This window comes from Felis catus, chromosome E1 (genome assembly GCF_018350175.1).
Source record: "Felis catus isolate Fca126 chromosome E1, F.catus_Fca126_mat1.0, whole genome shotgun sequence".
Taxonomy (NCBI): domain Eukaryota; kingdom Metazoa; phylum Chordata; class Mammalia; order Carnivora; family Felidae; genus Felis; species Felis catus.
In genome coordinates, this window is record NC_058381.1 from 905988 (window position 1) to 930172 (window position 24185).

At 67.1% G+C, this 24185-nt stretch overlaps 2 protein-coding genes across 5 annotated transcripts in view; one reads left to right on the forward strand and one right to left on the reverse strand.

Annotated features, from left to right (window-relative positions):
- Positions 1 to 17826, forward strand: part of PITPNM3 (PITPNM family member 3) — an 82890-nt gene extending 65064 nt beyond the window's left edge. Inside the window, exons 23-31 of the mRNA XM_023243754.2 lie at positions 618 to 812; positions 1215 to 1363; positions 3206 to 3322; positions 5562 to 5679; positions 5867 to 6014; positions 6254 to 6403; positions 10071 to 10254; positions 12428 to 12556; positions 13822 to 17826. Coding sequence (XP_023099522.2) covers positions 618 to 812; positions 1215 to 1363; positions 3206 to 3322; positions 5562 to 5679; positions 5867 to 6014; positions 6254 to 6403; positions 10071 to 10254; positions 12428 to 12556; positions 13822 to 14124 — 1493 coding nt within the window. The 3' untranslated portion in view covers positions 14125 to 17826. The remainder of the gene's footprint in view (positions 1 to 617; positions 813 to 1214; positions 1364 to 3205; positions 3323 to 5561; positions 5680 to 5866; positions 6015 to 6253; positions 6404 to 10070; positions 10255 to 12427; positions 12557 to 13821) is intronic.
- A 342-nt stretch (positions 17827 to 18168) lies between these two features.
- On the reverse strand, positions 18169 to 23654 carry PIMREG (PICALM interacting mitotic regulator). Of its 4 annotated transcripts, none has more exons than XM_045045013.1 (5): positions 23377 to 23654; positions 21899 to 22227; positions 20114 to 20409; positions 19654 to 19749; positions 18169 to 19147 (listed from the first exon to the last, which is right to left on the reverse strand). In XM_045045013.1, the coding sequence occupies exons 2-5, from the start codon at positions 22190 to 22192 to the stop codon at positions 19060 to 19062; spliced, it is 774 nt and encodes a 257-aa protein (XP_044900948.1). In that variant the 5' UTR covers positions 22193 to 22227; positions 23377 to 23654; the 3' UTR covers positions 18169 to 19059. The 4 variants fall into 4 exon arrangements, with proteins under 4 accessions (XP_044900948.1, XP_044900947.1, XP_023099528.1 ...); XM_045045012.1 differs by having other exon boundaries at positions 23301 to 23654; XM_023243760.2 differs by lacking the exon at positions 23377 to 23654 and adding an exon at positions 22689 to 22838 and having other exon boundaries at positions 18169 to 19099.
- Between the last annotated feature and the right edge of the window lie 531 nt (positions 23655 to 24185).

The window sequence follows — 24185 nt, forward strand, 5'->3', positions numbered from 1 at the left end:
CGGGGCTGGGAAATCAGGGCCTTCGTTCCGCATCCTGGATGAGGAGGTTTGGTCAGAGCCTGTTCAGAAGTTTGGGCCAGACTGGGGGAGGGGGGGTGCCGTGCATGAGGCTCATTCAGGATCCAAAAACAGCACCCCCCCCATTTTTAATGGAAACTTAATTTCCAAAGTCCTGCTTCGTCAGGAGCTTCCACAGACGGTCTCCCCCGTGCACCCGAAAATGTGTTGCTCTGGGCGGGGCAAGGCCCAGCCCCGGAGAGCGTCCTAGCGCCTTGGCTGTCACGCCTGTTCCCGCCCGGGCTCGGCCGCAGGCCTCTGTGCCTCGGGGGGGGGGGGGTCCGTGGAGGGGCACGTGGTGACCGTCTGCCTCCGGAGGTGCCCTCGGCAGTTCTGCCACAGATGGAGGGGATGGTTGGGACCCACAACTTAGAGGAGGTGAGACCCAGCCGGGCCCTGGGGTGCAGGCGCCCCGTCGAGCCCCAGGGGGTTAGGGGCACGGGCTGGGCTGCCTGTGGGGTGGGGGTGATGGTGAGCGGACCGGGGGGGCCCAGACTCCCGCCCGGTGCAGGCAGCTCTGGACACACGGCCTGGCCCTGACCGCGACCTTCCCCCGCCAGCTGACGCTCTGCACGCCCACAGCGGCCTCTTCCTGGAGGGCGGCTCACGGGACAGCCCACCGCCCCCGGACGCCCCCGCCCCGCCTCCTCAGGCCCCGGGGGCCCAGTGCCCTGCACGGAGGATGAGCCGGGACAGCTCACACAGCGACAGCTCAGACTCCTCAGACAGCCTGGCCCCCGCGGGCGTCTCCCACAGTGAGTGAGGGTTTTCGGGGCGCTGCCTGCTTTGAGGGACAGGGACCCCCCCGCCCCGGGGCGGGCGCTGGTCCACTGCCGGGGCTGCTGAGGGTGGGCTGGGAGCGATAAAGGAAATTCATCCAGACTGAGCCCCGGGGCCGAGCCGTGACCCCAGCGTTTGTCTCCACGGGGCCAGCCCCCGCTGCCGGGGACTGGGTTGCAGGGCTCGTCCTGGGGACAGGCAGGAGAAGGGGCTGGTGGCTCACGGGAAGCTGAGTGGTCACGTCCGGGGCTCCGGCCCCGGACCTGCGCCCCGAGTGGCTCGTTCACCGCGGGGTCCGTGTGCCGGGGCCCCACGCTGGCTCTCGGGTCAAGGCCCAGCCGGGCCACACGGTCCTCACCGGGATCTCGGGCCCACAGTCACGGCCAAGTGGTGGGGCGCCAAGCGTATCGACTACGCCCTGTACTGCCCCGACGTCCTCACGGCCTTCCCCACCGTGGCCCTGCCCCACCTCTTCCACGCCAGCTACTGGGAGTCCACGGACGTGGTAGCCTTCATCCTGAGACAGGTACTGCTGTCCCTCTCCGGGCCCCTCGGGAGGGCCCGTCCTGCTCTCTGGGGAACAGGGTGTCTTGCGGGCCACACTGCGCCCTGGGAGGGCGTGGGGGTTACGAGGCCACACGGGGGGTTTCATGGAGAGCGCTGGCTTCTGGTCAATGGCGTGGCACTTTCTGGAAAATTAAACAGAAACCGCACAGGAGAATGGACCCGTGTTCCGCCTGGAGACGAGTCACAGATGCCTGTTCCTCTGAGGGTCTCGGTGTCCTCAGAGAGGCCGGTGACTGAGGGGGAGCCTGGGGGCGGGGGGAAGGGGGCCGGGAGGCGGGGTCGGTGGCCAAGGGCGGGAGTTTGATTCTGTTCTGTGTCCCGCGAGAAGCCACCGCAGGGCTGAGCAAAGAGAGAGCTCGTGCCTGACCGTGTTCTGGGTAGGGAGTCCTGTGTCTGCTGCTTGAGGGGCCAGAGAGAAAGCCCCAGGCCCATTACAAGGCCAGCCTGGGGGCCCGGCTTTGGGCCGGGAGCTGGTGAGGAGGCCCGGGGGGCTGGGGATGGGGCGACAGCAAGGCTTGCTGGCATCTGGGCGTGAGGGACCGAGGGCCGTGCTGCGGGGCCTGACGCCCACCTGAGCACCTCTGGGGGGCTTCCTGCGGGTGGGGAGGAGCAGGGCCAGGCCGGGGCGCAGGAAACCGAGTCTTGGGTCTGGGCCGGAGAAGCATGAAGGGAGGCAAGTGGAGGCTGGGGCTCGGCAGTCGCCAGTGGTGGGTGTCCCAGTGACGGGTGCGGCGCCCCGATTCTGAGGTGGGTTTTGCCCCCACCGAGCGGCTCTCCCCGCCAGTGGGGCATCCTGCAGCGTAGCCCAGTTGTGACCCCGCCGACCCCACGGCAGCGTCGGCCCCGCCAGTTCCGGGTGCAGGTCATTGCCCGGGCTTCCGGCCCCTGAGATGGACGGTCTGGCAACCCCGCCTCGGGTCCTGCCGTCCGCTGGGGCGGCCTCCAGAATGCCTCCCACCTGGACCTCGTGGGTCCCCAGAGGTCAGGGGGTGGGACTGGAGGTGCCAGCCTCTGGTCACGTGTGGCCTGCTCCTGGCCACGCCCCCCCTTGGGTGGGGTCCAGATGCCACCTCACTAACAAACAAAAGGTATCTTGAGGGCTGTCTGGCATCGAGGAGATTCCAGAGGTTTTGGGAGCTCTGAGACCGGATCTGGGTTTCCCACGTGGGAGCCAGGGGTGTCATTGTAGGCAGAGAAGTGCAGGGACGGGGACCCAGGGGGTGGAGGAGGAGCCCTGGAAGGTGCAGGAGAGCCGGGAGAGGGCGCGAGCCTCTGCGCTGGGCCGGACAAAGTCCGGGGGCTGCGGGGGGGGGGGGGTCTGGAGGAAGCCCGCGTGGGGCAGGTGCAAGGGGAGCAGGCGGGTGGGAGCCACGCAGGGTGAGGCTTCCGTGGGGCGTGGCTCCGACAGGCACAGGGTCCGTCCTGGGGACGCGGAAGGGCGTGACCCAGTGGGGGAGGGACGGAGCCACAGGGCTGGGTGGGAGGGAGGACCAGCTAGCTGCTGGAGCAGCACGGCAGGGAACAGGTCCGAGCGGGGGGGGGGGGGGGGGGGGGGGGGGGGGGGGGGGCTGCGGGTTTGGACGCCGTGCACAGAGGCTGCTCCCTGGCAGAGCATCTGAGAGCCCGCAGCCTGGCCCCGGCTGTCAGGATGGCAGCAGACGGGTCCCGGGGCTCCCGGCCTCCCGAGGGTCCCAGGCTGGCAGGTGTGGGGGGGAGGGGCTGCCGGCCCTGACAGCCTTCTGGGAAGGAGGGAGCGGGGTGGGGCCCGGCCGACCTGGAGCCCTGCTCGGCTGCCCGTCAGGTGATGCGCTACGAGAACGTGACCGTCAAGGAGAACGCAGGCCTGGATCCTGCGGCACTGAGCCCCGCCAACCCCCGTGAGAAGTGGCTTCGCAAGAGGACCCAGGTCAAGCTGCGGGTATGTGGTCATTGGCACCGTGTCCTGGTGGGGGCGGGGGTCTCAGCTGGTCTCAGGGAGCGGGGTGCCCTGGGGGCTGGGGCACCCGTGTGGCGGGGGAGGGCTGCGGGTGGCAGGGAAGGTGGGGGTGGGGTCGGGGTTACGCGGGGTGGGGGGGCCGGTTCCCGAAGGCCCGGCTCCAGGGGAGCACCAGGGCGGGGTCCAGGGCGCTGGGGGTGGAGCGGCTGCTGTATGTCAGGCTTCTGGAGACGCGGATGTGAGTCAGGGTCTTGCCCGTGACCGTGGGGCTCACAGTCTGATTCGCCTCTGAGTACGTACGGCCTGGCGTGGTGTCTGCGGTGAGAGAGGGAAGCGCAGATTAGGAAGAAAACGGAGAAAAGGACTTGGGGCAGACCAGGCAGGGCTTCCCTGAAGGAGAGTCGCCTCCGTAGGGTATTGAAGGATGAATAGGAGCGTGGTATGCATCACTTCATGTATGTACTCAGCAAAGCATCATCAGTTGTGGATGTGGCCCCCTGTGCCGGGTCCACAGACGCAGCCACTGCTCCGGTGGGCCGTCTGGTGGGAGCACCAGACGTGGACGCTGAGGACCCTGAGCGGGGACCGGTGCTCCGCGAATCAACCCAGTTCTCGCAAACGTATTTATTGAGCTACGGTCACGTTTTCTACAACTCGCCTGCTGAAGGGGGACAGTTCGGTGGATGTGAGCGTGTTCACGGATGCGCACAAACATCACTACAGCCAAGTTTAGGACCTTCTCATCACTTCGGAAAGAGGCCCCTTTCCCCATAACCGTCCCCTGACCGTGGTCCCTGGCCCTGGCCCTGGCCCCAGCTGTCTGTCTGCTCTGGGCCGTCCGTGTAACGGAACCATCTGGCGTGTTGCCTCTTCGTCCGGCTTCCTTCTTGGAGCCCTGTGCTCTGGGGGTGCGCCCACGTTGCGGCAGGCGTGGGTACCTCGTTCCGCTTGACGGCCCGAGGATCTTCCCGCGGACGGACACATTCCGTTTACCCAGTCGTCACCTGTGGGGCCTTCGGGCGGTTCGCACCTTTTCTCTACCGTGGGCGACGCTCCGGGCTCTCGTGTGTCCTCGTCTCTCGTGGGATCCAGCCGCCCCGGCGGGTGTGAGGCGGGGTCTCCGTGTGGTTTTGCTTCGCGTCTCCCCGCGGATAGGTGACACAGGCGTCTTCCCGTGTGTCTGTTTCCGCGAGTTAAGTCTCTCCTCCCTGGAGTTTTGGCGGTGTGGCCCGTGCCCCCTCCCGGCCGTCTGTGGGTCTGGGTCCCCCGAGCCCAGTCCAGGGGCCGGTGCAGGTTGGGGGGGGGTCCGCTGAATTGCACGCAGACGCCGTGAGAATGGAGGGCGGGGGTCCGCGGGGAGCTTCTCGGACGCGGCCGGGCCAGGCCGTAGCGGGTGGGCTGGGAGGTGGGGGCAGACAGAGTCGGGGGGGGCCCTGCAGTGCCCGGCCCATGACAACTGGGGGCCACAGACGGTCACCGGGCACGGCCGTGACGCCGAGCTCAGGATCCCGAATTCACCGCGGGGGCCTGGGCGTCGGCAGTTCTGTGCTTTGGCACGGCTTGTGTGTTGACTGAGGGTCCCCACTGAGGGCTGTAAGCAGAGCCCCGGCCAGGGGGGAGCTCGGTGGGTGGGGACAGACGCCTATGGGAACGGTCACCGGCTTGAGGGGTTCGGTCTTGGAGCGAGGCTGGGGGCCTGGGGGGGGGGGGCCTTTGAGCTGCGGGGCGAATTGAAACCAGAAGTGGAGAAGCCTGGGGACCCTGGATGCTTACAGACAAAGTGACTCCGTGTCCGGAATGATCCGCAGTGTGGGGGGTGGGGGACCCCAGGGAGGCCGTAGCTGGTGCGGGGCGCAGGCGGGGTTCCCCACGCACCTCTCCACGCTCTGACACGTTTACATTTCCCAGTAAGAAGACACACGGTAAGTGGCTGTGGGATGGGACCTGTGATGTGGAAGGCGGAACGGGAGGCGTCCTGGCAGGGTCCGGCCCAGGAGCCGGGGAGGAGGACAGCCAGGGGCCCGGCCGCCACCTCAGGGGGCGTGGGACGGTCAGGATCAGGGTTGCTTGTCCGTCTGCGGGAACCCGGGGGTCCACAGCACACGGCTCAGAAGGGGTGACGCGGCAGGGACACGTGTGCCCCGCGGTCCTGAGGACAGCGTCGGGAGGAAGCTCACGGTCCAGCCCCAGTGGCAAAGGCCGAGCTGATCTCTGCTTTCAGAACGTCACCGCGAACCACCGGGCCAACGACGTGATCGCCGCGGGAAGACGGCCCGCAGGTCCTGGTGGGGCGCTTCATGTACGGGCCCCTGGACATGGTGGCTCTGACCGGAGAGAAGGTGCGAGGGGCCGGGCCGGGCCGGGTGGTGGGGCGGAGCAGGGCCGGGAGGGTGAGCGGTGGGGAGGGCCCGAAGTCCGTGCGCCCGAGGGCTGGGCGTGGGGGCCGAGGAGCCGGCCGAATGGCCCCTGGCCCCCGCCTGCAGCCCCCGGCCTTCAGGGCGTCCCCTGGCCCCTCACCGCGTGCAGGTGGACATCCTGGTGATGGCGGAGCCGTCCTCGGGCCGCTGGGTGCCACTGGACACGGAGATCACCAACAGCAGCGGCCGCATCACCTACAGCGTCCCGCGGCCCCGGCGCCTGGGGGTGGGCGTCTACCCGTGAAGATGGTCGTCAGGTAAGACCCAGGCGGATCGTGCCGTTCGGTGCCCTTCCAGCCGGGCCGGCCGGGTGATGGAGCCCTGGGGGTGCTTTCCGGGGCGGGGGGGGGTAGAGAGAGGAAGACGGGACCGGCTGGCCAGCTGTGGCTTCAGGAGATACCGGCCCGCTGCTCCCTGAGCCGGGCCCGGGCCGACCCCTGGCCTCAGGCTACGAGCTGAGTGCGACGCGGGCCGACCACAGGCAGGTGCCTTTTAGGGGCGACCAGACCTTTGCGATGAGCTACCTCACGGTGCTGCCCCGGGGCATGGAGTGCGTGGTGTTCAGCATCGACGGGTCCTTCGCGGCCAGCGTGTCTATCATGGGAAGTGACCCCAAGGTCCGGCCGGGGGCCGTGGACGTCGTCCGTGTGAGTGTTCCCTCCCGTCCCTTCCCAGAGGCCCCGGGAGAGCGGGGGCCGTGTGTTTTTTCCGGAATTCCGCTAATCTCCGGGGCAGGAACTGGGGAGTCCCGGTCACGTGTACCGAGGGTCCCCGAGAAGAAACGCCCTGCCACCGTCTGGACGCTAGCTCCCCCTCCCTCCCCCCTCCGTTTAACCTCTGCAGCCAGCCAAGCCTGGGGGCTCCCGAGTTCTGACTGCAGGCCGGGTCCAGTCGGCGTGTTCTGGTGGCCTCTGGGAGAAAAGGCTCCGAATGTAGCAGCCGAAAAGAATACTATTCCGTGTCTCGCGGTTCCGTGGGGGGTCTGGGCTCTGCTTGGATGTCGTCACGTGGGGTGTTCCCGTGACTCACGGCCGGGGTGGCGATCTGGGCTGGGGGCGGGGGGCTCATCCACAGGCTCCCCTCGGGCCCGGGGTTCGAGAAGGCCTCTGTACTCGCGGTGGCTGGGCCCGCTCTCTGTCCGCGGGGGCCAGCCTGGGCCGTCTCGTGGAGACCCGGGTGGAGGAGGCCGCAAGCCTTCTCAGGACCCAGCCTGGGGCGTCACAGTGACCTTTCCGCTGTGTTCCGCTGGTCACGAGTAGTGGCAGGATCTGCCCGGATTCACGGGGAAGGGACCACCTAAACATGTGACTACGGGACACGTGGCTCCCAGGGGCCACCCTCTGAGCCTGACTCAGGCGCAGTGATAAGGGGAAGATTGGAGCTCGTTGCAGCTGATTGGGGAGAGCAGGGCAGGCTTCCTGAGAGAGGTGGCGTCAGAGATAGTCCCCGAGGGGTGGACGGGTTCAGTCCAAGCCGCTGCACAAAGATCAGCAAACGTGGGGAAGCGAGAAGAAAATAGAAAACGGATTTTGATGGGCCAGGAAGGAGGACGCGGGGCGCCAAGGACAGGAGGAGCAGAGCACGTGGTGGGATGGGGTCAGGGTGGTTGGAGTTTGGAGGCCAGACCCGGACGGGGCCGGAGATGGGGCTGGAAGCAGCTGTGTAGAAGGGTGTCACCATAGGAGAGTGAGGGAGGAGCCACTTTCTCCCCTCCCTGCCTCCCCCCCTCCCTGCCTCCCTCTCATCCCTCCCTCTCACCCTCCCTGCCTCCCCCCCTGCCTCCCCCCTCCCCCACCTCCCTCCCTCCTACCCTCCCTGCCTCCCTGTTTCCACCCCTGCCTCCCTCCCTGCCTCCCCCCACCCCATCCCTACCTCCCTGCCTACCCCCTCCCTGCCTCCTCCCCTCCCTGCCTCCCCCCATCCCTGCCTCCCTCCTACCCTCCCTATCTCCCTGCTTACCCCCACCCTACCTCCCTCCTGCCTCCCCCCACCCCATCCCTACCTCCCTGTCTACCCCCCTCCCTGCCTCCTCCCCTCCCTGCCTCCCCCCATCCCTGCCTCCCTCCTACCCTCCCTCCTACCCTCCCTATCTCCCTGCCTACCCCCCACCCTACCTCCCTCCCTGCCTCCCCCCACCCCATCCCTACCTCCCTGCCTACCACCTCCCTGCCTCCCCCCATCCCTGCCTCCCTCCTACCCTCCTTCCTACCCTCCCTATCTCCCTGCCTACCCCCCACCCTACCTCCCTCCCTGCCTCCCCCCACCCCATCCCTACCTCCCTGCCTACCACCTCCCTGCCTCCCCCCCATCCCTGCCTCCCTCTTACCCTCCTTCCTACCCTCCCTATCTCCCTGCCTACCCCCCACCCTACCTCCCTCCCTGCCTCCCCCCACCCCATCCCTACCTCCCTGCCTCCTCCCCTCCCTGCCTCCCCCATCCCTGCCTCCCTCCTACCCTCCCTCCTACCCTCCCTGCCTCCCTGCCTCCCCCCACCCTACCTCTTTCCCTGCCTACCCCCCTCCCTGCCTCCCTCCCTGCCTACCCCCCTCCTTACCTCCCTCCCTGCCTCCCCCAGTTCCTGCCTCTCTGCCTCCCTCCCTGCCCCCCTCCCTGCCTCCCCCATCCCTCCCTGCCTCCCCCTATCCTTCCCTGCCTCCACCCCTGTCTCCTTCCCTCCCTGCCTCCCTCCCTCCTACCATCCCTCCCTCCCTCCCTGCCTCCACCCCTCCTTCCATCCCTGCCTCCTTTCCTGTCTCCCTCCCTCCCTGCCTCCACCCTTTTGTGAGGCTGACTCAGGGCCAGGCCAGGGAGCAAGGCAGCCCCACGGGGGAAAACAAGTCTCAGGCATGAGAAACTAACCCCGGACCCCAGGTGAGCAGGACCGATGCCGGGCCTCAGCGTAGTAGCAGTGATCCCTCTGGGGAGAGCAGACCAGCCTGGACTGGGGACCCCAGGGTTAGCTGCCCTCCAGGTGCCCCTGGCCCTGCGGGAACAGGCCCTGGACGGACAGGCTCGAGCTCCTGGCAAGTGTCCAGCTCGCCCTGTGAGGGTGGGTGGCTTATTCCTCTTACGTCTCCCCCCCCCCCCGCCCGTCAGCGCCCCCTTTCCACAGCTGGGAGCTGGGGGGGCTGTGGTCCTCTCCCCCGGGGACCCACACCGTGGTCTTCACGTGGGCTCCTGAGTCCCTGCCGTGTTCCACAGACCCTGCTGCTGATAAACGGACTACCGGGTCCAGCTCAGAACTAGCCAGAGTCCCCAGGGTGGCGTCTGAGCCTGTGTGGGATTATGGAACATCCCCCCGACCCCTCGGGGCGCTCTCCAGGTCTGGAGCCCCCCAGTCTATGGTGAGCCGGGGGTGGCCGGTGCCACAGCAGCCCCTGACAGGCCCGAGCTCATCTGGCATCTTGTGGGCAGGTCCCGTGTGAGGTCAACAGACAGCACACTCCCACCGTGCTGCGGGAGCAGACAGGGGAGGGACTGATCGCGCCTGGGAAGCTGGGAGGGCTTCCTGCACGAGGGGGCCTTGAGAGGGGATGGGAACGTGAGGAGATGAAGCCCTGAAGGGCGTCCAGGGGAGGGGTCCGCGGCTGGGGTCCCAGCTTGAGCTGGAGCTCGAGGCCCGTGGGTGCAGCAGAGCAGCCCCGTGTGGCCGGGGCGATACGATGGTCAGGGTAACAGGTGCACGGAGGGCTGGACACCTCGGGACGCTGGGGAGCCAGGGACGGCTTTGGGCACAGGAGCGACGGTCACCGTGGAAACAGGACCAGGGGGAGCGCCACGGCCTCTGTCCAGTTCGCACTATGCTGGTCGTGTCTGGACTCCTCCTTTCCCGCCTTGGGACGGCCCTCGTCTCAGTTCTTGTCCCCCGTCACGGGTGGGGCCTGGAGGGGGTTGCACGGCCCAGGTCGGACTGGACTCGGGTGGGGGTGTGAGCGAAGGCCAAGGAGGGCGCCGAAGCAGGAGGGGGTCAGGGGTCAGGTCCTGCTGGTCGCCGGTTGGACGGGAGGCCGCTCACGGGAGCAGGAAGGGCGACGGGGACAGCCGAGGAGGCAGAGGTGGCCTGTGCTCGGCGGGGAAGCCCGAGTGACGTGGAGGCCTCGGGGACGGGGGCCAGTTTGGTGGTGGGCGAGCGGTGCCTGCGGGCCGTCCAGGGACACGTCCCGACTCATGGGGCTCAGCCCCCCCCCCCACGGCGTGTGGCTCCACTGTCCTTCCCCAGGGTCCCGGCGCTGCTCAGGACGGCTGCGGGGGGGGGGGGTGCGGGGGGGGCTGCGGGGCGGGGGGGCTGGACCTGCGATGCCGTCCGTCCGCAGGCACTGGCAGGATCTGGGCTACCTGATCCTGTACATCACGGGGCGGCCGGACATGCAGAAGCAGCGGGTGGTGTCCTGGCTGTGCCAGCACAACTTTCCACAGGGCATGATCTTCTTCTCCGACGGGCTGGTGCACGACCCCCTGCGGCAGAAGGCCATCTTCCTCCGCAACCTCGTGCAGGAGGTGAGTGCGGGCCGGAGGCCAGACCCGCCCTCCACCTGCAGGTGCTGGGAGCCTCCACGGCCCCCGCCCCCACCCCGAGGTGGGCACTGTCACCCGCGGGGACAGAGGAGGGCGGGGAGGCTCCCTGAGGCTCGGTGACTCCCCCACGATCCCCGAGTCCGCATCTCCTCCTTTACCTCCTGACCCCAAAGCCCGAACTCCGTCTCTGTGCCCGGTTATTCGTTCAGCCGACGGGTGCCCGCCACGCTCCTTCAGGGTCCTGGCGTCGGCGGCACGGGCTGGCACCTGCTCTCCTTCCGGAGCTTTGACCTGTGGCCCCGGCACGGCGTCCCTGGGAGCTGCTCAGAAATGTCGATTCCCTGCCCCCCCCCTGCCCCCACTCACCCCAGACCCGCTGCATCAGAAACTGGGGAAAGGGCCCAGCGGTCTGCATCTTGACAGACCCTCCGGGGGGATTTCAATGATGGTAACATTTTGAGAACCAGTGATCTGTGGCCCAGGGGCTGAGCCCAGCCGGTAGCCCTTCTTCTACGTGACCTTGGCCTGAGAACGGTGTTTATAGTTTTAAATGGTTGCGGGTTGGGGGCGGGGATCAAAAGGAGAATGCTATCTCATGATGCGACAGCGGTACGAAAGTCCGATCTCGCTGCCTACGAAGGCAGATGCGTTGGGACACGGCCACGCTCCCTGCTGGCCACGCTCCCTGCTGGCGCGGTGTGCGTGGCTGCTCGGAGCCACAAAGGAAGAGTGTGGTTGCTGCACAGCGCAAAGCCTGAGATACCGATTATCTGGTCTTTCGCAACAACGTCAGCCAATCCCTGGTCCAGAGGAAGAAAGATGTGTAAATCTTTACCTGGTGGGTGATCAGTAAAGGCCTGTTGTCATGCAGAGGAACTTGGCCTGGGGAGGGCAGAGAAGGCTTCCAGGGGTTGGTAACTCTTGAGCTGAGTCTTGAATCAGGAATAGGAGTTTGCCTGGCAGACACAAACAGAACGTGCAAAGGCACTGAGGTAGAAGAGAGCCTCAGATGTTCTCAGAGCTGCAGGCATGCAGGATGCTGGTGTGCACAGGGTCAGACCCAGGTCGCGTGGGAGCAGAGGCCTGGAGGTCATCGGGGGCCTGAGGGTTGGCAGACCTTGGAAAACCTTGGCCAAGACCGTGAACTCCGCTGAGGGCAGTGCGGAGCCGGGGAGCGGCAGTGACTGATCAGGGCTGCAGAAAGAGCCCTGGGGTGGCTGTGTGGAGACCAGATGGGTGAGACAAGAGAGGCAGGGAGGCCAGGTGAGGCAGAGGCCGACCGGAATCCAGTGGCGGCCACGGGGATGGAGAAAACGGCATCGGGAGCGGGGATTGTCAGGTCATGCTCGGGACTGGGTGGCGGCCCCCCAGCAGGAGGTAGAACTGGGGAAGAATGTTCTGGGGGCAGCAGAAAGTTCAGGACCGGAGCTTCGTGGCCCTCCAGCGGCTTTCAGTGGCCAGCCGGTGGAACCGGGAAGGTGGCGAGAGAGCAGTCTCCCGGGCCAGGGCGTGGCCAGGCGGGCACGGGAGGGAAGGGGCAAGGGGCAGGGTCGGCGTGGGGATGGGACGTGCAGTCCAGAGGGGCGGTTCTGGGTTTGGTCCTGGAGGCCGCTGGCCGTGAAGATGGCAGGAGGGAGGCCGAGGTGCTCGTGGGTCACCCCGCGAGCGGGAGGTCCCCCGGGGCTGATGGGGCTCAGGAGGCAGGGAAACTGTGACCTGGGACCAGAGGGTGGGGCTCAAGGTGAGCAGCCGGAGGGCGAGGGGCTGGGGGGCGAGCGAGCATTGGGACACGGCCACCGGACGGAGGCACTCCACGCCAGTCTGGGGTGGTGCGGACGGCACAGGGCGGGGGGTCAGGCCCAGACAGAACGCCTCCAGTCCTGTGACACATAGAGCCGCCCCTCGTTCCCTCGTCCGTGTCTTTGCCCGTCACCCAGTGACCTAGGAACGCTGACGGGGTCAGCAGGTGGCGTGGTCCCGACCTCCCCAGGTGGAACCCTTGAACTGGGGCGCAGGGTGGGGTGGGAGGGGAGCTCCTGCAGGGCCGAGTCCTGCCGTGGGGTGGCCCCGGGACCTGGAGCCCCCCCCCCCATGCGGAATCGGGTCCTCTGACCCCGTGAGCACCCGCCCCTCCACGGGCTGCCCTGTGTTTCAGTGTTTCATCAGAATCAGCGCGGCCTACGGCTCCACTAAGGACATCTCCGTGTACAGTGTGCTGGGTCTGCTGCCCTCCCAGATCTTCATCGTGGGCCGGCCCACCAAGAAGTACCAGGCCCAGTGCCAGGTGGGGGCGCCGGGCCGGGTGGGGGCGGCGTGGGCGGGGTCTGCCGTCCATTCAGTCGTTTTTGTTCATTCCTTCATTTGCCCACTCACTCATTTGTTCATCCGTTCATTCGCCGTTTCCACGCGCACCACGGGCACCTGTCCTGGGCCAGGCCCTGGTGCCGTCGGATGTCCCGTCATCCAGGCGGCAGTGCCCGTGGCAAGAGGCCTAATGGATGATGGGGGCACGGGGTCGTGACCCCCCCCCGGGGAGAAACAGAGACGATGGGGGCAAGGCTGCTTTGGAGGGTTCGAGGGAATTGTCCAGGAGGCTTGAGGTGGGAGGAGCATTTGTGACAGAGGTCGCCGCAAAAGTGAAGGTCAGGAGGTGACAGAGCAGGTGTCCCCCCTGGGCGGGAGCAGGAGAGGGGGGCCCGCAGTGCCTGGCTGACGGCCCACCCCTCGGCGGGCTGGGACTTCGGGGGTGAGTCATGATTCCTGCGGTCCACAGGCTGCAGGGGGAAGGCCCGTCAGAGGAAGGGGGGAGGGAAGCAGGGGGAGGTGGTGGCCAGCGGGAAGGTGAAGGGCCCCCGAGTCACTTCGGAGGCAGGACGGAGGGACTGGACTTGGAAACGAACGGGTCAGAGGTGTGGGCTGAGCGGGAGCGAAGGCCAGGGGTGGCGCCTGGTTTCTGGGAGCGCGATCAGCTCGGGAGTGCTGTTCCGGGGACTGAGAGCAGGTTGGAGAAGGAGGGGTGGGGGGGGAGGTGACGACCCCTTTGGGGGCGTGCTGAATGCGGGGCATGGGAGCCACCGGCGGGTGCAGACAGGAGACGCTGACGCACACACGTGGCCCCCGGGGGCTTGCGTGCATGCAGACTCTGGTTCCATAGGCCTGGCGGGGGGGGGGGGGGGGGGGGGGGGCGGTGGCTGAGATTCTGCCTGTCAGGGCCCCGGTCACGCTGAGGCTGCTGGTCCGCGGCCCCCTTCGGGGGGTGGGGGGGACAAGGGCCTGACGACCCGGTGGGGGGGTGATGGGCAGGGAGGACAGCAGCGGGGCCAGCACCCGACGGAGCTCCACGGGGCGGAAGCCGGATATGGCGCAGACTTGCGTTTGGGGATCTCAGTGACAGGTGATGAGGACGGTGTGCCCCGTGGGTACAGAGGGACGAGCTCAGACGTTCAGAGGCGGGCGGGGAGCTCCCTGTCTCCCCGGCGACGATTTTGGCGGGGGTTGGGGGGGGGGCCGGGTCACCGCCCCGCCGGCTGACGCCCGTCCCCTCCGCAGTTCCTGAGCGAGGGCTACGCGGCCCACCTGGCGACGCTGGAGGCCGGCCACCGCTCGCGCCCGAAGAAGAACAACTCGCGGATGGTGCTGCGCAAGGGCAGCTTCGGCCTGCACGCGCAGCCCGAGTTCCTGCGGAAGCGCAACCACCTGCGCAGGACCATGTCCGTGCAGCAGCCCCACCCGCCCGCCAACCCCAAGCCCGAGCGGGCCCAGAGCCAGCCCGAGTCCGACAAGGACCAGGAGCGGCCCCTGCCCGCGCTCAGCTGGGCGCGCGGGCCCCCCAAGTTCGAGTCGGTGCCCTGAGAGCCGGGCTGCGCGCAGAGGGCCGGGGCCGGGCGGGGGTGGGGGGTGCTGCTCCCCGAGACGGGCCGTTTCCTGCTTTTCCCCGCCCCCGTGTGTGTCCAGCGGTGTCCGAGCAGAGCGGGGAGGGACCCTGCCGAGCCCCGGGGAGGGGGCTCCCTGGGCCACGAGGGGGTGAGACCCCAGGGTCTCCGCAGCCGCGGCTGCCTCCCCGTGCGGGACCTGGGACCGCGAGCCCGTCGGGGGCGGTGTCCGTGGAGTCCTGGGGGGCAGGCCTGCCCCGAGCTGGCCGGTCTGACAGAGTTGACCACCTTTCTGGGGTCCACGCAGGCCCTAAAGGGAGAAGCCGCCAGACCGGGGATCAGCAGCCGCCGGCACGTGCAGCTCCCAGAGGCCTGGGGGACGGACAAGTGGCATCGCGCCGGCCCCCCCCCCGTGACATCCTGGGTCAGCCTCATGGGCCTGGCTTTCCTGTGGCAAAGTGGCCACTTTCTGGGAGGGAGGGGACATCCCCCGGGGCTCCTCCTGTGTCCACGTGTCTGTCCACGGCCCTTGCGGGGGTGAGGGGGGGTGGCGGGGTCTGGTGCTGACGGTCTGTCCTTCTGCGGCTGTCCATTGTCCCCGTCTTGTCCTCGGTATTCCTGCCGTTCACCCGCGGCCGGAGAGGACGGCCATTCCTCTTCCCGGGGTCCTGCCTGGGGCCCTCCCTGGGGAGGCTGCGGCCCTGGGCGCTGGCCCGGCTGGGCTGGCTGAGAGCCCTTGAGCCCCTCGTCGCCCTCTCTGGGCCCTGGCTTCCTTACGGAATTGGAAGGTCCCCCCGGCTGAGACTGGTGCGCGGTTTCTGACTCCTGGGCTGTCTTCTGTCTTGCACTTCTGTGCCCTGGGGTTTCTGGGCCTCAGAGCCCCTCAGACCACCCCGGCTCCACCTTCCACACTGTCTGAGAGAGGGGCTCTGGGGGGGCCCTCACTGTCGCCCCACTGCTTGGGGAGGGAGGGGGATGGGAAGGGGTCCCGGCTCCGTGAGGCAGCGTGCTTTGCACTGATGCCCAAACCAAAACCACGTGTCCCGGCAGCGGGGACACCCCCCACCCGGGGGGCCGGGCTCGCCCTCCCCAGCGCTGCTCACGCTGACTCTGTTTTGGCTCCTGGAGGACATAGAGCTGAGATCCCAGCGCTCCGGGGGCGCGTGTCATTTTGGCTCAAACTGTTGTACTCTTTTCCCCTCCGCCTGCCACTCAGCTTGGTTTGGGGCCCACGCCCTCCTCCTGGGCCGTCCCGTGAGGTGAGGTCGGCAGGGCTCTCCTGCAGCCCAGCCCAGGCCCACACCCGCCCCGGCCTGCTTCGGAGCCCCTGAGGCTGGCCCAGCTCCTCCAGGCGGGGCTGTGCCCGAGTCCAGGCACCTGCGTGGGCCCGTGTCGCTTCTGCTCCGTGTCTACCTCTTGCGGCTCCCATGTGGCCAGCGTCCTCCCCGCAGCGGCTGCTGTGACCTGCCCAGCAGACCTGCTGGGGCTGGAGGGGTCCGGGCTCCCGGCCCCCACCCCGCTCTCTCCAGTGTGCGGCACCCCCCTCCCCCAGTCCTGCGGCTCCCCTGTAGGCAGGGGCAGGTACCCTGGGGGTGTCCTCTCCAGCCCTGCCTCCTGGGTTCCCAGGTGCCCATCCCTCCTTCCACACTTGGTCGTCGGGGCTCCCCAGAAGGTAGGAGGTCATAGGCACAGCTACTCCCACCCCAGGCCTTCCTGTCCTTCCCGAATTCTAGCCTGCGTTGAAGTCTGGCGGACTTACTCTGATTCTCTGAGGCTCCGCTATCCCCTTTCCTTCCAGAAGCCCCTGCCGTCAGTCTCCACTGATAAATTAGTGGAGTTATGTCTTCCCGAGTTAGGTTCCCTCTGCCCTGTGAGCCCCAGGCTGGGAGTGAGAGACACAGAGAGACAGAGAACACCAGGACCCTGGGGAGTTTGGAGTCCCAGTGAGCAGGGTACTGTGGCTGGGGATGTGGGGTTCTGGGGGTGCTGTGGTTTTGGGGGTCCAGGGTTCTGGGAGGTGCCATGGTTCTGGGGGGGTGCTGGGGGTCTGGGATTCTGGGGGTCCCGTGGTTCTGGGGGTGCTGGAGTTCTGGGGATGCTGGGACTCTGGGATTCTGGGGGTCCCGTGGTTCTGGGGGTGCTGGGACTCTGGGGGTGCTGTGATTATGGGGGTCCGGAGCTGGGATGTGGGGCCCGGCAGGAGGCCACCCCTTCTCCTTTGTGGAATCGGAGGACTCACACCTGCGATTGGGGAGATGAAAGGCGGCGTCCTGAGCCCGCCTCTCGGGTTAGTGGGCGTGTGCGCATGCGCGCGAGCGCCCCTCCGCCTTGGCGTTGGTTAACGCGCGCTCCCGGACGAGCGGTTTGTGCGGTTTTGTCCGTGCGCTGAAGTTGGAGGGAGACGAGCAGGCTGCGTTGTTCCCTGGAGGGGGGCCGCCGCCCCTCCCCGAGTGGGTCCGTGAGCCCGCCTGGCTGTTTCCCAGAGAACCCTTTCGGTCCCCGGTGCGCCCTCTCCCGGGACCTGGAGCGTCCTTCTTCCCGCCTGATCAGAGCTCCTCGTTTCTCGCGTGGCATGTTCGTTCTTCCCTGTCTGGTGGCCGTCCCTGTCCCCTGTCGGAGGGCCTGCCTGCCGCCCTCCCCCGCGCCCGCCCCGAGGGGGTCTCGGGGGCCTACCCTTCTGGCTTCGTGGGGTTTTCCTGAAGATCGGGACCTGCCCTTGGGCTCCACAAAACATGCGTTAAAAAAAGTGGACCGTTTTTATGCCCTTGGACGGACGGCCCTCCTGTCTGGGTGCTGGGCCACAGAAACTGCGTCTGAACCCCGTGTTCCAAAGAGGTTACGGGGGCGTGGGTCCCCGGAAGGAGGGGAGGCTGGATCTCCTGGCTTTTTGAACTGTTTTTACCACTTTGGAGCCCCTGGTCTGCACCCTGGGAGTGTCCTACAGGCAAAACAGGGCGTGCATCTTTCAATGAAAGCCAGAGGCCCGAGCAGGCGGCTCTGGTTTCCCGTGGACGCCCTCCCTAAACATGGGCGCAGCCCCGCCAGGGAGGGGGGCCCTAGCTGGAAAGGAGCCTCAAGGCCGGACCCCGCCTTAAATAACCAGCTTCCCCGCCGAATCCCCCGGGTCTGGGCACCAAGTGCTCTGGAAACCTGTTCTCTGGCTCAGCTAAAACACGTAACCCCTCGCTCCTTCCCCTCCCTCTGGGCTTGGGGGAACCTTAAAAATCACAGCTGGGGTTAAGTCCACACAGGGAGGCCCGGCCGGGGCCTGCTCTTCCCGTGGAGAAACCAGGGTGGCCGGTGGGGGGGGGGGGGAAGTAGAGTCACTGAGGAGGGGCAGGACGGCTCGCCCCTGGGGACATCCACCCTCGAACCCCTGTCCTCTGTTTACTCCGAGGTGGCAGCCCGTCCCGTCTTGTCCGTGGTCCGACTGTTCCTAAATGTGTGACTCTCAGTATTGCCAGTGGCAGCCGGTTCTGTGGTGAAAAAGGTTTATTCCCTTCCTCACGGCTGCCTTGTACAAAATCCGTTAGAAAAGGAAATGTAAAATACCAGATTTCTAAAGCGACAAACACAGCACTACGGGGTTAAAAGATTTTTACTACTGGTCTTGATTTTGACGTGAGCTGGTTTTTAACTCTTGAACGTTGTCACTGAAATAAAAACCTGATTTGCCTTTAAAGTGTGCTTTGTTCTGAGCGGAGCAGGGAAGCCTTCCCTGTGCGGGGTGTCTTCTCCCTGAGCTGGGGGCCGGCCGCTAGGAGCGGGGGGGCGAGGGGAGCGGAGCCCGGCCCCGAAGCAGACCCGTCGCCCGGAGTGGGGGTGCGCGCGCACAAACACGTGGGGGTGTATACGTGTGTGTGCAAGTGGGCGTGTGTGCGTGCACGGCTGTGTTCACGCATGTATGCGTGCGCACGTGCACGTAGGTGTGTGCACATGGGCACGGGCACATAGAGGGTGTGTGTGCCTGTGTGGTTGTGCGTGCACACGTGTCTGTGCATGCGCGTGGGTAACAGAACAGATGTCAGACGCAGAAGTGGTCTTTATTATGAAAAAGCAGTGTTATCCGGGGAAGTCACACGCGGGTTTCTTTCTAATAAAATGACACAGCAGATTTCTGAGATAACTGGCCAAGCGCAGAAGTCGCTAGTCAACAGTGATGCCCGTCCCTGCACACCCCCGGTCCCCGTGCTGAGCATAAATAGCTGTCTGCGGGCCCAGGCTCTCGGGGCCGGGAATCTCTTCCCCCATCCCTCCCTGCAGGGCTGTGGTGGGGGCAGAAGGGATGGCGGCTGGGCTCCCCAGAGCCCGGGCACGATCCCTCGGGGGTCCCACCCTTGGGTCCCCAGTCCCTTCTGGTGCCTCCGCCTTCACGTTGGAGAGGACACAGCCACGTGGCCTAAGTGCAGGTGAGTTCCGAGCTCAAAAGGGGAGTAGAGTGAAACCCCCCCGCCACCTCCGTCCCCCTGGTCAGTCTCAAGCTGGGCCAGGTGGCCACTGGCAGAACCACGTGTGGCCCCGGGGGAGTCCCCACCCGGGGCCTCCTTGGGAGCTCGTGGGGCCGCGTGGATCCCGCTGTGAGGTCGTGGTGTCCGCCGTGGCTTGCCTCCTGCAGTGCGGAGCCCCCTGCGTGCCCCTGGCTGGGCTCAGAGCGGGGGCAGGTTCCCCAGAACGAGGGGATGGACGGGGGCTCGCCGAGGGCCCGGCGTGCCCGGCTGGGGACGCGGTCAGTGAGGTCGGCTGGCTCTAGGCAGGTGGGCTAGACCTGCATGCTTCCTACGCTGCTGGGCCCATCCGCTCTTCAGGATTTTCCAGAAAAGACTACGTTCTTCCATACGTTCGTGGTGAGGAGGAGGAGGAGGAGGAACCTGGAGAAAAGGCTTGGGAGGCGGGGCGTCACCTGGAGGCGCTGTCCTCAGTCACGGATGAGAGAAACGGTCATGGTCATGTCGCCGCTGGAGACAGGAGGGCGGGAGGGGCTGGTGTCACCTGTAGGAGGGGCCCTACCACCCCGCAGTCAGAGCTGGCTGGGCCCTGCCCCAGAGCCCATCCGGGCCCTTGTATAAATGGGGAACAGGCCCCAAGTTAGGGGGGGCTGCAGACCGAGGCCCCGCCTCCAGAGGGTCCTGGGCAGTCAGGCCAGACGCTCCAGAGTGGCCATGGGCCTTTTCCCAATCCCATGGGCAGGCAGGCGCAGGGGAGCCATGGGGAGTGCTGGGGGAAGGGCAGGTCTTCCGGAAACCAGGTGCCTGGCCTGGTGGGGTTCCCGGGGGGCCGTTCACATCCAGGATGCGTTCCAGACACCATCCTGATCTATGTTTTCTGCCCCCTCGTGTTGCACGTGAGCAGCCTGAGGCTCAGAGAGGGCCGGGGACGGGCCGGGGTCACACAACAGGTCAGAGCCCGAGTCGGAGAGGTGTAAAAACGTGGCAGGACTCAAGGAGCACGGGACCCCCCCCCCCCCGCCCGCCTCAGCTCTTCCGTTTTGAAGCATGACCCGCCAGCTCACCTCTCTTCAGCCACAATGGCCTCGTCCAGCTGCCGGGACAGCTTCTGGAGGTGCTGAAGTCCCGCTCCCACAGGCTCCGGGTCACTGTCAGACTCACTGAAAGGAGGAAAGCCGCAGCAGCGACTGGCGGAAATGTGCAGCACGAGGCCCTCCCACCCGGTGCCGGGCCGGGTGCGCGCAGGCCCGGAGACGCCCCGAGGGGTCCGGGAGCACCTTGTCTGGGCCCTCCCTGCCCTCCAGGAGGTGACAGCCCACGCGGCTTGGAGCACCTGGCAGAGAACACGTGGCTCAGGGCCCATCAGGTCCAGGGCCCGGACCCTGCACAGGTGAGCCCTGCGGTTCCCCCTCGTCAGGGGTAGAGTTGGGTCAGGACACAGATGCCCCCGGGGAGCCCCAGGAGGGGGTCAGAAGCCGCTGGGGCCCAGCTAGTGATCTGGGGGCAAGGCACCCCTCCTCTTACCTGGGGGAGCACAGGGGCTCCGTTGAGGAGTAGGGGCTCCGGAAGGTGGGCTCCCTCCGGGACCGCCACTGTGGGTGGGCGCGGGGGCCCACGTGCCCAGAGAGTCGGCGACAGGGTCTCTCCCGCGGGCCCAGGGCTGAGGAGGCCGGGGCGGCTCCACACAGCCGGGGGCTCTTCTGGCCCGGGGTGTGGGCGGGGGGACGACTGCCCGTCTGTGCCCCTCTCCTCCTCTTCCTGGCCTTCACCTGGGTCCCCACCAGCCACTTGGTGCCGCTCTGGCAGGACTCCTGGATCCTCTGGGACGGGACCACGGAAGGTGAGCGCAAAGCCAAGGACGAGCTCCTGCAGTCTCCGGGCCCCTCCCGCCCCTCAGCGCCCCAGCCGCGCAAACACAGACAGCTCGGAGCCCCAGGGGTGAGGGGCGTGCGTGGGTCCCTGAGAAGCGAGTCCGCTGCGGGGAGCCAGCTCAGGGCCACCCAGGGCACCGGTGCGGCGGTCAGCAGCCCAACCAGCGGCTTGTGGAGTCCACGCTCGTTTCGGGACACGGAAAGACCCTGGCGCCCCCTGGAAGGCCCCCCGGGACCTGCCTCGGGTCTCACTAAGTCGCCCTCCGCACTGGTGCGGATTCGAGGGGCAGCTCTCCCGACACTCGACGGCTCAGAGTCCCTCTGGGTTCCTCACGGCCTGGGGTGGGGGTGGGGGGCAGGCCCTAGCTCCTGGGCGCCTCCCACCGGCTGGGGCGGCTGTGCTGGCTCCTCGAGGCCAGAATGTCGGCCCAGGCAAACCAGAGGCCAGAGGCCAGGACGAGTTACGTTTGGTGAGGTATGTGGCCGCGGGCGCACCTGTGTTTCTGTGATCCCTTCGGGACAAAGGGAGTCCCAGGACTCCTAGTCGGGGACTGACTTTCGGCTCAGAGACCCCAGAGCAGAGCGTCTGTAAACAGGTTCAGATTCCCAGCCTGACACCAAGGGGGTACCCGCACCCCTTCTCTCCTCGGAGGCTTTCGCTCGCCATGACGTCGGTCCTTTCCGGGGGACACCTGCCCCCATTTTCGGGTTGGAGGACCCGTTCGCCTGCAAGGCCCCAGGCACCTCACGCCTGCCCATGTGGCGTCTTTGTGCCCACACGTGTCGTCTGACACAAATCCTCGCACACCTACCTTCTGAGCACCTCTCGAGGTCCACGCCTCTGCCAGGCCAGGCCCCCAGGCCCCCCGGTGGCGAATGCTTCTCACCCCCTTTCCACCAGGCAGCCGGGGAACGAGCTCTAAAATGCTCCTCGGACTGGATTCCCACCAGGTTGAAAATCCTCCCCACTGGCCCCCGGTGGCTCTTGGGAGAGTCTAACCAAACACCCTCGGCACGCGGGACGCCTGCCCTTCCCCTCCTGGCTCCCTGTCCTCTGGCCACCCAGACCACGCTCCCTCCGCTCTGGATCTGGACCCACGCCATCTCGCCCTACGCTCTCCTCCCACTTCCTTCCCCCTTCCTGGGCGATTCCGCGGGGTGGCCTCCCCTGCAAGCCTCGCTGTGTTTGCTGTGTCCCCGTGACGCCCATGCTTGCTACGCTGTGACACCACAGCTCTAGCATCTTATACTGCGAGGCTCCGCTTGGCCTCCAGGACGCCCTTCCCATCCGTTCGTCCCACGGCTGGTTGAGGGCAGGAGACACAGCGAGGACACACCAAAGTCCCCGTCTTCGTGGGGTCGGCCTCCTCAGGGGCCCCTTGAAGGCACCGGCTGCGGGCACCGAGGAAGCCCTGGGTTAAGGGCCCGTCGGCATTACCTGGGACACGGAGCCCAAGGCGTTCTTCGCTGAGCGAGCCGCAGCCTGGAGGCCCTGCTGCGACGGCTCTGGGTTCTCCAGGCGTTTCCAGGAGGGCCCCGCCCCGAGGTTGCGGCTGACTGCCCTCAGGGGCAGCCTCCTTTGGAAGTGTCTGCACAGGGAGCCCAGGGCCCCGCTGGAGGGCTCCGGATGGCCGCCCGCAGTCTGCTCCGCCTCCTTCTCCGCCAGCTGTTCCCGCTCCTGGAGCGGCCCCCGACGCAGGGAGACCCCCACGCCCGGCCACTTAGAAGCCATCTGCCCGGTCGGGAGTCTGCTCAGCCCACCAGATCCTGGGGAGGAGGTCAAAAGCAGGTCAGCAAGCCATCCCCTCTCCCCCTCCCAGGCTCCACGGAGACACAGGTCGCCCGGGCTGGGCGTGGGGGCACGTGGCAGCGGTGGGTGTGGGAAGGGAGCTGCTTCCCGGAGGAGGGGTCAGCGCTTCCCGCGGTCCCTGGCGGCCACTGTCCGCAACAGCTGCGTGTCCATCTTCCCACCCAGCCGTCCCAGCTCTCTGCCTCAGGCGGGAGGGAAGCAAGGGTCAGGACGGGGCCTCGCCGAGCCTCGGCTGGCCAGGGCCCCATCCGGGGCCCTCTCCCGTCGCCCAGAGCCCCCCGATTTGCAGCTCGCAGTCCCCAGACGCCCCCACTTGCGTGCCCATCCTGACTGGCACACCCGCCCCACCCCCACGCTCCGCCCAGGTCCCGTCGGAACAGAAGGGCTCCCGGGCCCCCGGGCCCCGGACTGCGCTCACCCGGCAGCCCCCGGCGCAGGCCGCAGCCCCGAGCAGCCGCTCCGCGCCCACCCGGCGGGTTTGAAACTCCGCGCGGGTCCGCCCCCTGGCCGGCCCTCGCAGCTGATTGGCCGCGTCCCCGCAGCGCTGCCGCGCCCGGGATCCGATTGGCCCGCGCTCTAGCGGCGGGAATGCTGCCCTCCGATTGGCTGGCCTCCCCATTCGTGCTGGGGCCGCGGCCGGGCGGGCGCAGCCGGGCGCCGCCCCTTTGTCTCCGAGGTCTGCGCCCCGCCGCGCGGCCAAGCGGGTTCGGTCGGGAGGCGCGGGGCCGGGAGCTCGGCCGCGCCCCGCGGCCGTGGGTTTCAGACACTGCCTCTGTGTCCCCACGCTCGGCACCCACACTCTGGACCCTGGAAGATCCTGGGGGCGGGGAAAGACCAGGGTACACCTCCCGGTCCTCCTGCGACAAGGCCGCCTCCCGTCTCCAGTGGGGCATCCAAACCCCGCCCTTTGGAAAGCCCTCTCCCACTTTCTGGAGACCCCAGGGCAGCCCGGCCCGCGCCCCTCTCGGGTCCCTTGCTGCCGACCTCACCGCCCCCCCCCCTCTCTGGCGGGGTCTCCGCCGGTGGGTACCTTGTGGCTCTGCCCTTCACTGCGACACGGCTGGGTGACCCCACCCACTCCTCTCTGCTAGGGGGGTTGCACGCACCAGGTGCTGCTGTGCTAAGTCCTTTTATGATGAACTCTCTGGGCCCCGATGGCAGCCTAGCAGATGGGGAAACCGCTGTCCGGAGAGGTTGGGTCGGGCCCCAGTTCCCTCAGTTAGGTGGCGGGATTCCCACTGTCCGGGACCCGGGTCCAGGCACCCAGCACCCCCTCGGATCCAGTGCGTGGGGAGAGACGGGCGTCAATGAGCCGCATCATCAATAATCCAAGAAAATTATGACACCAACATCGTGTCATTTAGAGCTCGTGCCTGAAGGATGAGCTAAGGGAGCCAAGAATGTTTGAGCGTGTGGGGGGGAGGGGTGGGGACCAGCGCCCGCGGTCGGTCGCCCGGCTCACACACAGACGTGCAACCGAAACTGGTTTCCGGAAACAATGCTGGGCTCTGTGTGACCTGCTTTGATTTGTTAATTTGCTACTTTGTCGTTTAAGAACGCCACTGGCAGCTGGCGACGGGGCTCCTGGGCTCTGCTCCCCTTCGCCGGTTCCCGGAGCTGGATCATTGCCGGCTCAGGACAGTTGTGTGTGTTGGTCATATTTAGGAGGTTTAATTCACGCCCTTTTCCGGTGAAAGACAGGGGGGAGCAAGCGTGGTGATTCTTAGGAAAACTACGCCACACGGGTGGGAGAGACTCGGTGCAGGAGAAACACCTAGAAACAGTCTCTCGGGCTAGACCCGCTCTCGTCACACCTGTCCGAGCGGGTGACAGTGCCCCGCGTGTCCCGGGCGTCAGAGGACAGCTCACACTGGTCCAGCACTTAGCTCGCACGCCGGGCACGTTTCCTGTCTTC

Excerpts from the sequence above, each read along its gene's own strand:
- PIMREG (XM_045045013.1), bottom strand. The coding sequence starts at position 22,192 with ATGGCTTCTAAGTGGCCGGGCGTGGGGGTCTCCCTGCGTCGGGGGCCG. Across the intron at positions 20,410-21,898 it reads CCTTGGGCTCCGTGTCCCAG|AGGATCCAGGAGTCCTGCCA; the intron begins GTAATGCCGACG and ends GTCCCGTCCCAG. Across the intron at positions 19,750-20,113 it reads GAGCCCCTGTGCTCCCCCAG|TGAGTCTGACAGTGACCCGG; the intron begins GTAAGAGGAGGG and ends TCCTCCTTTCAG.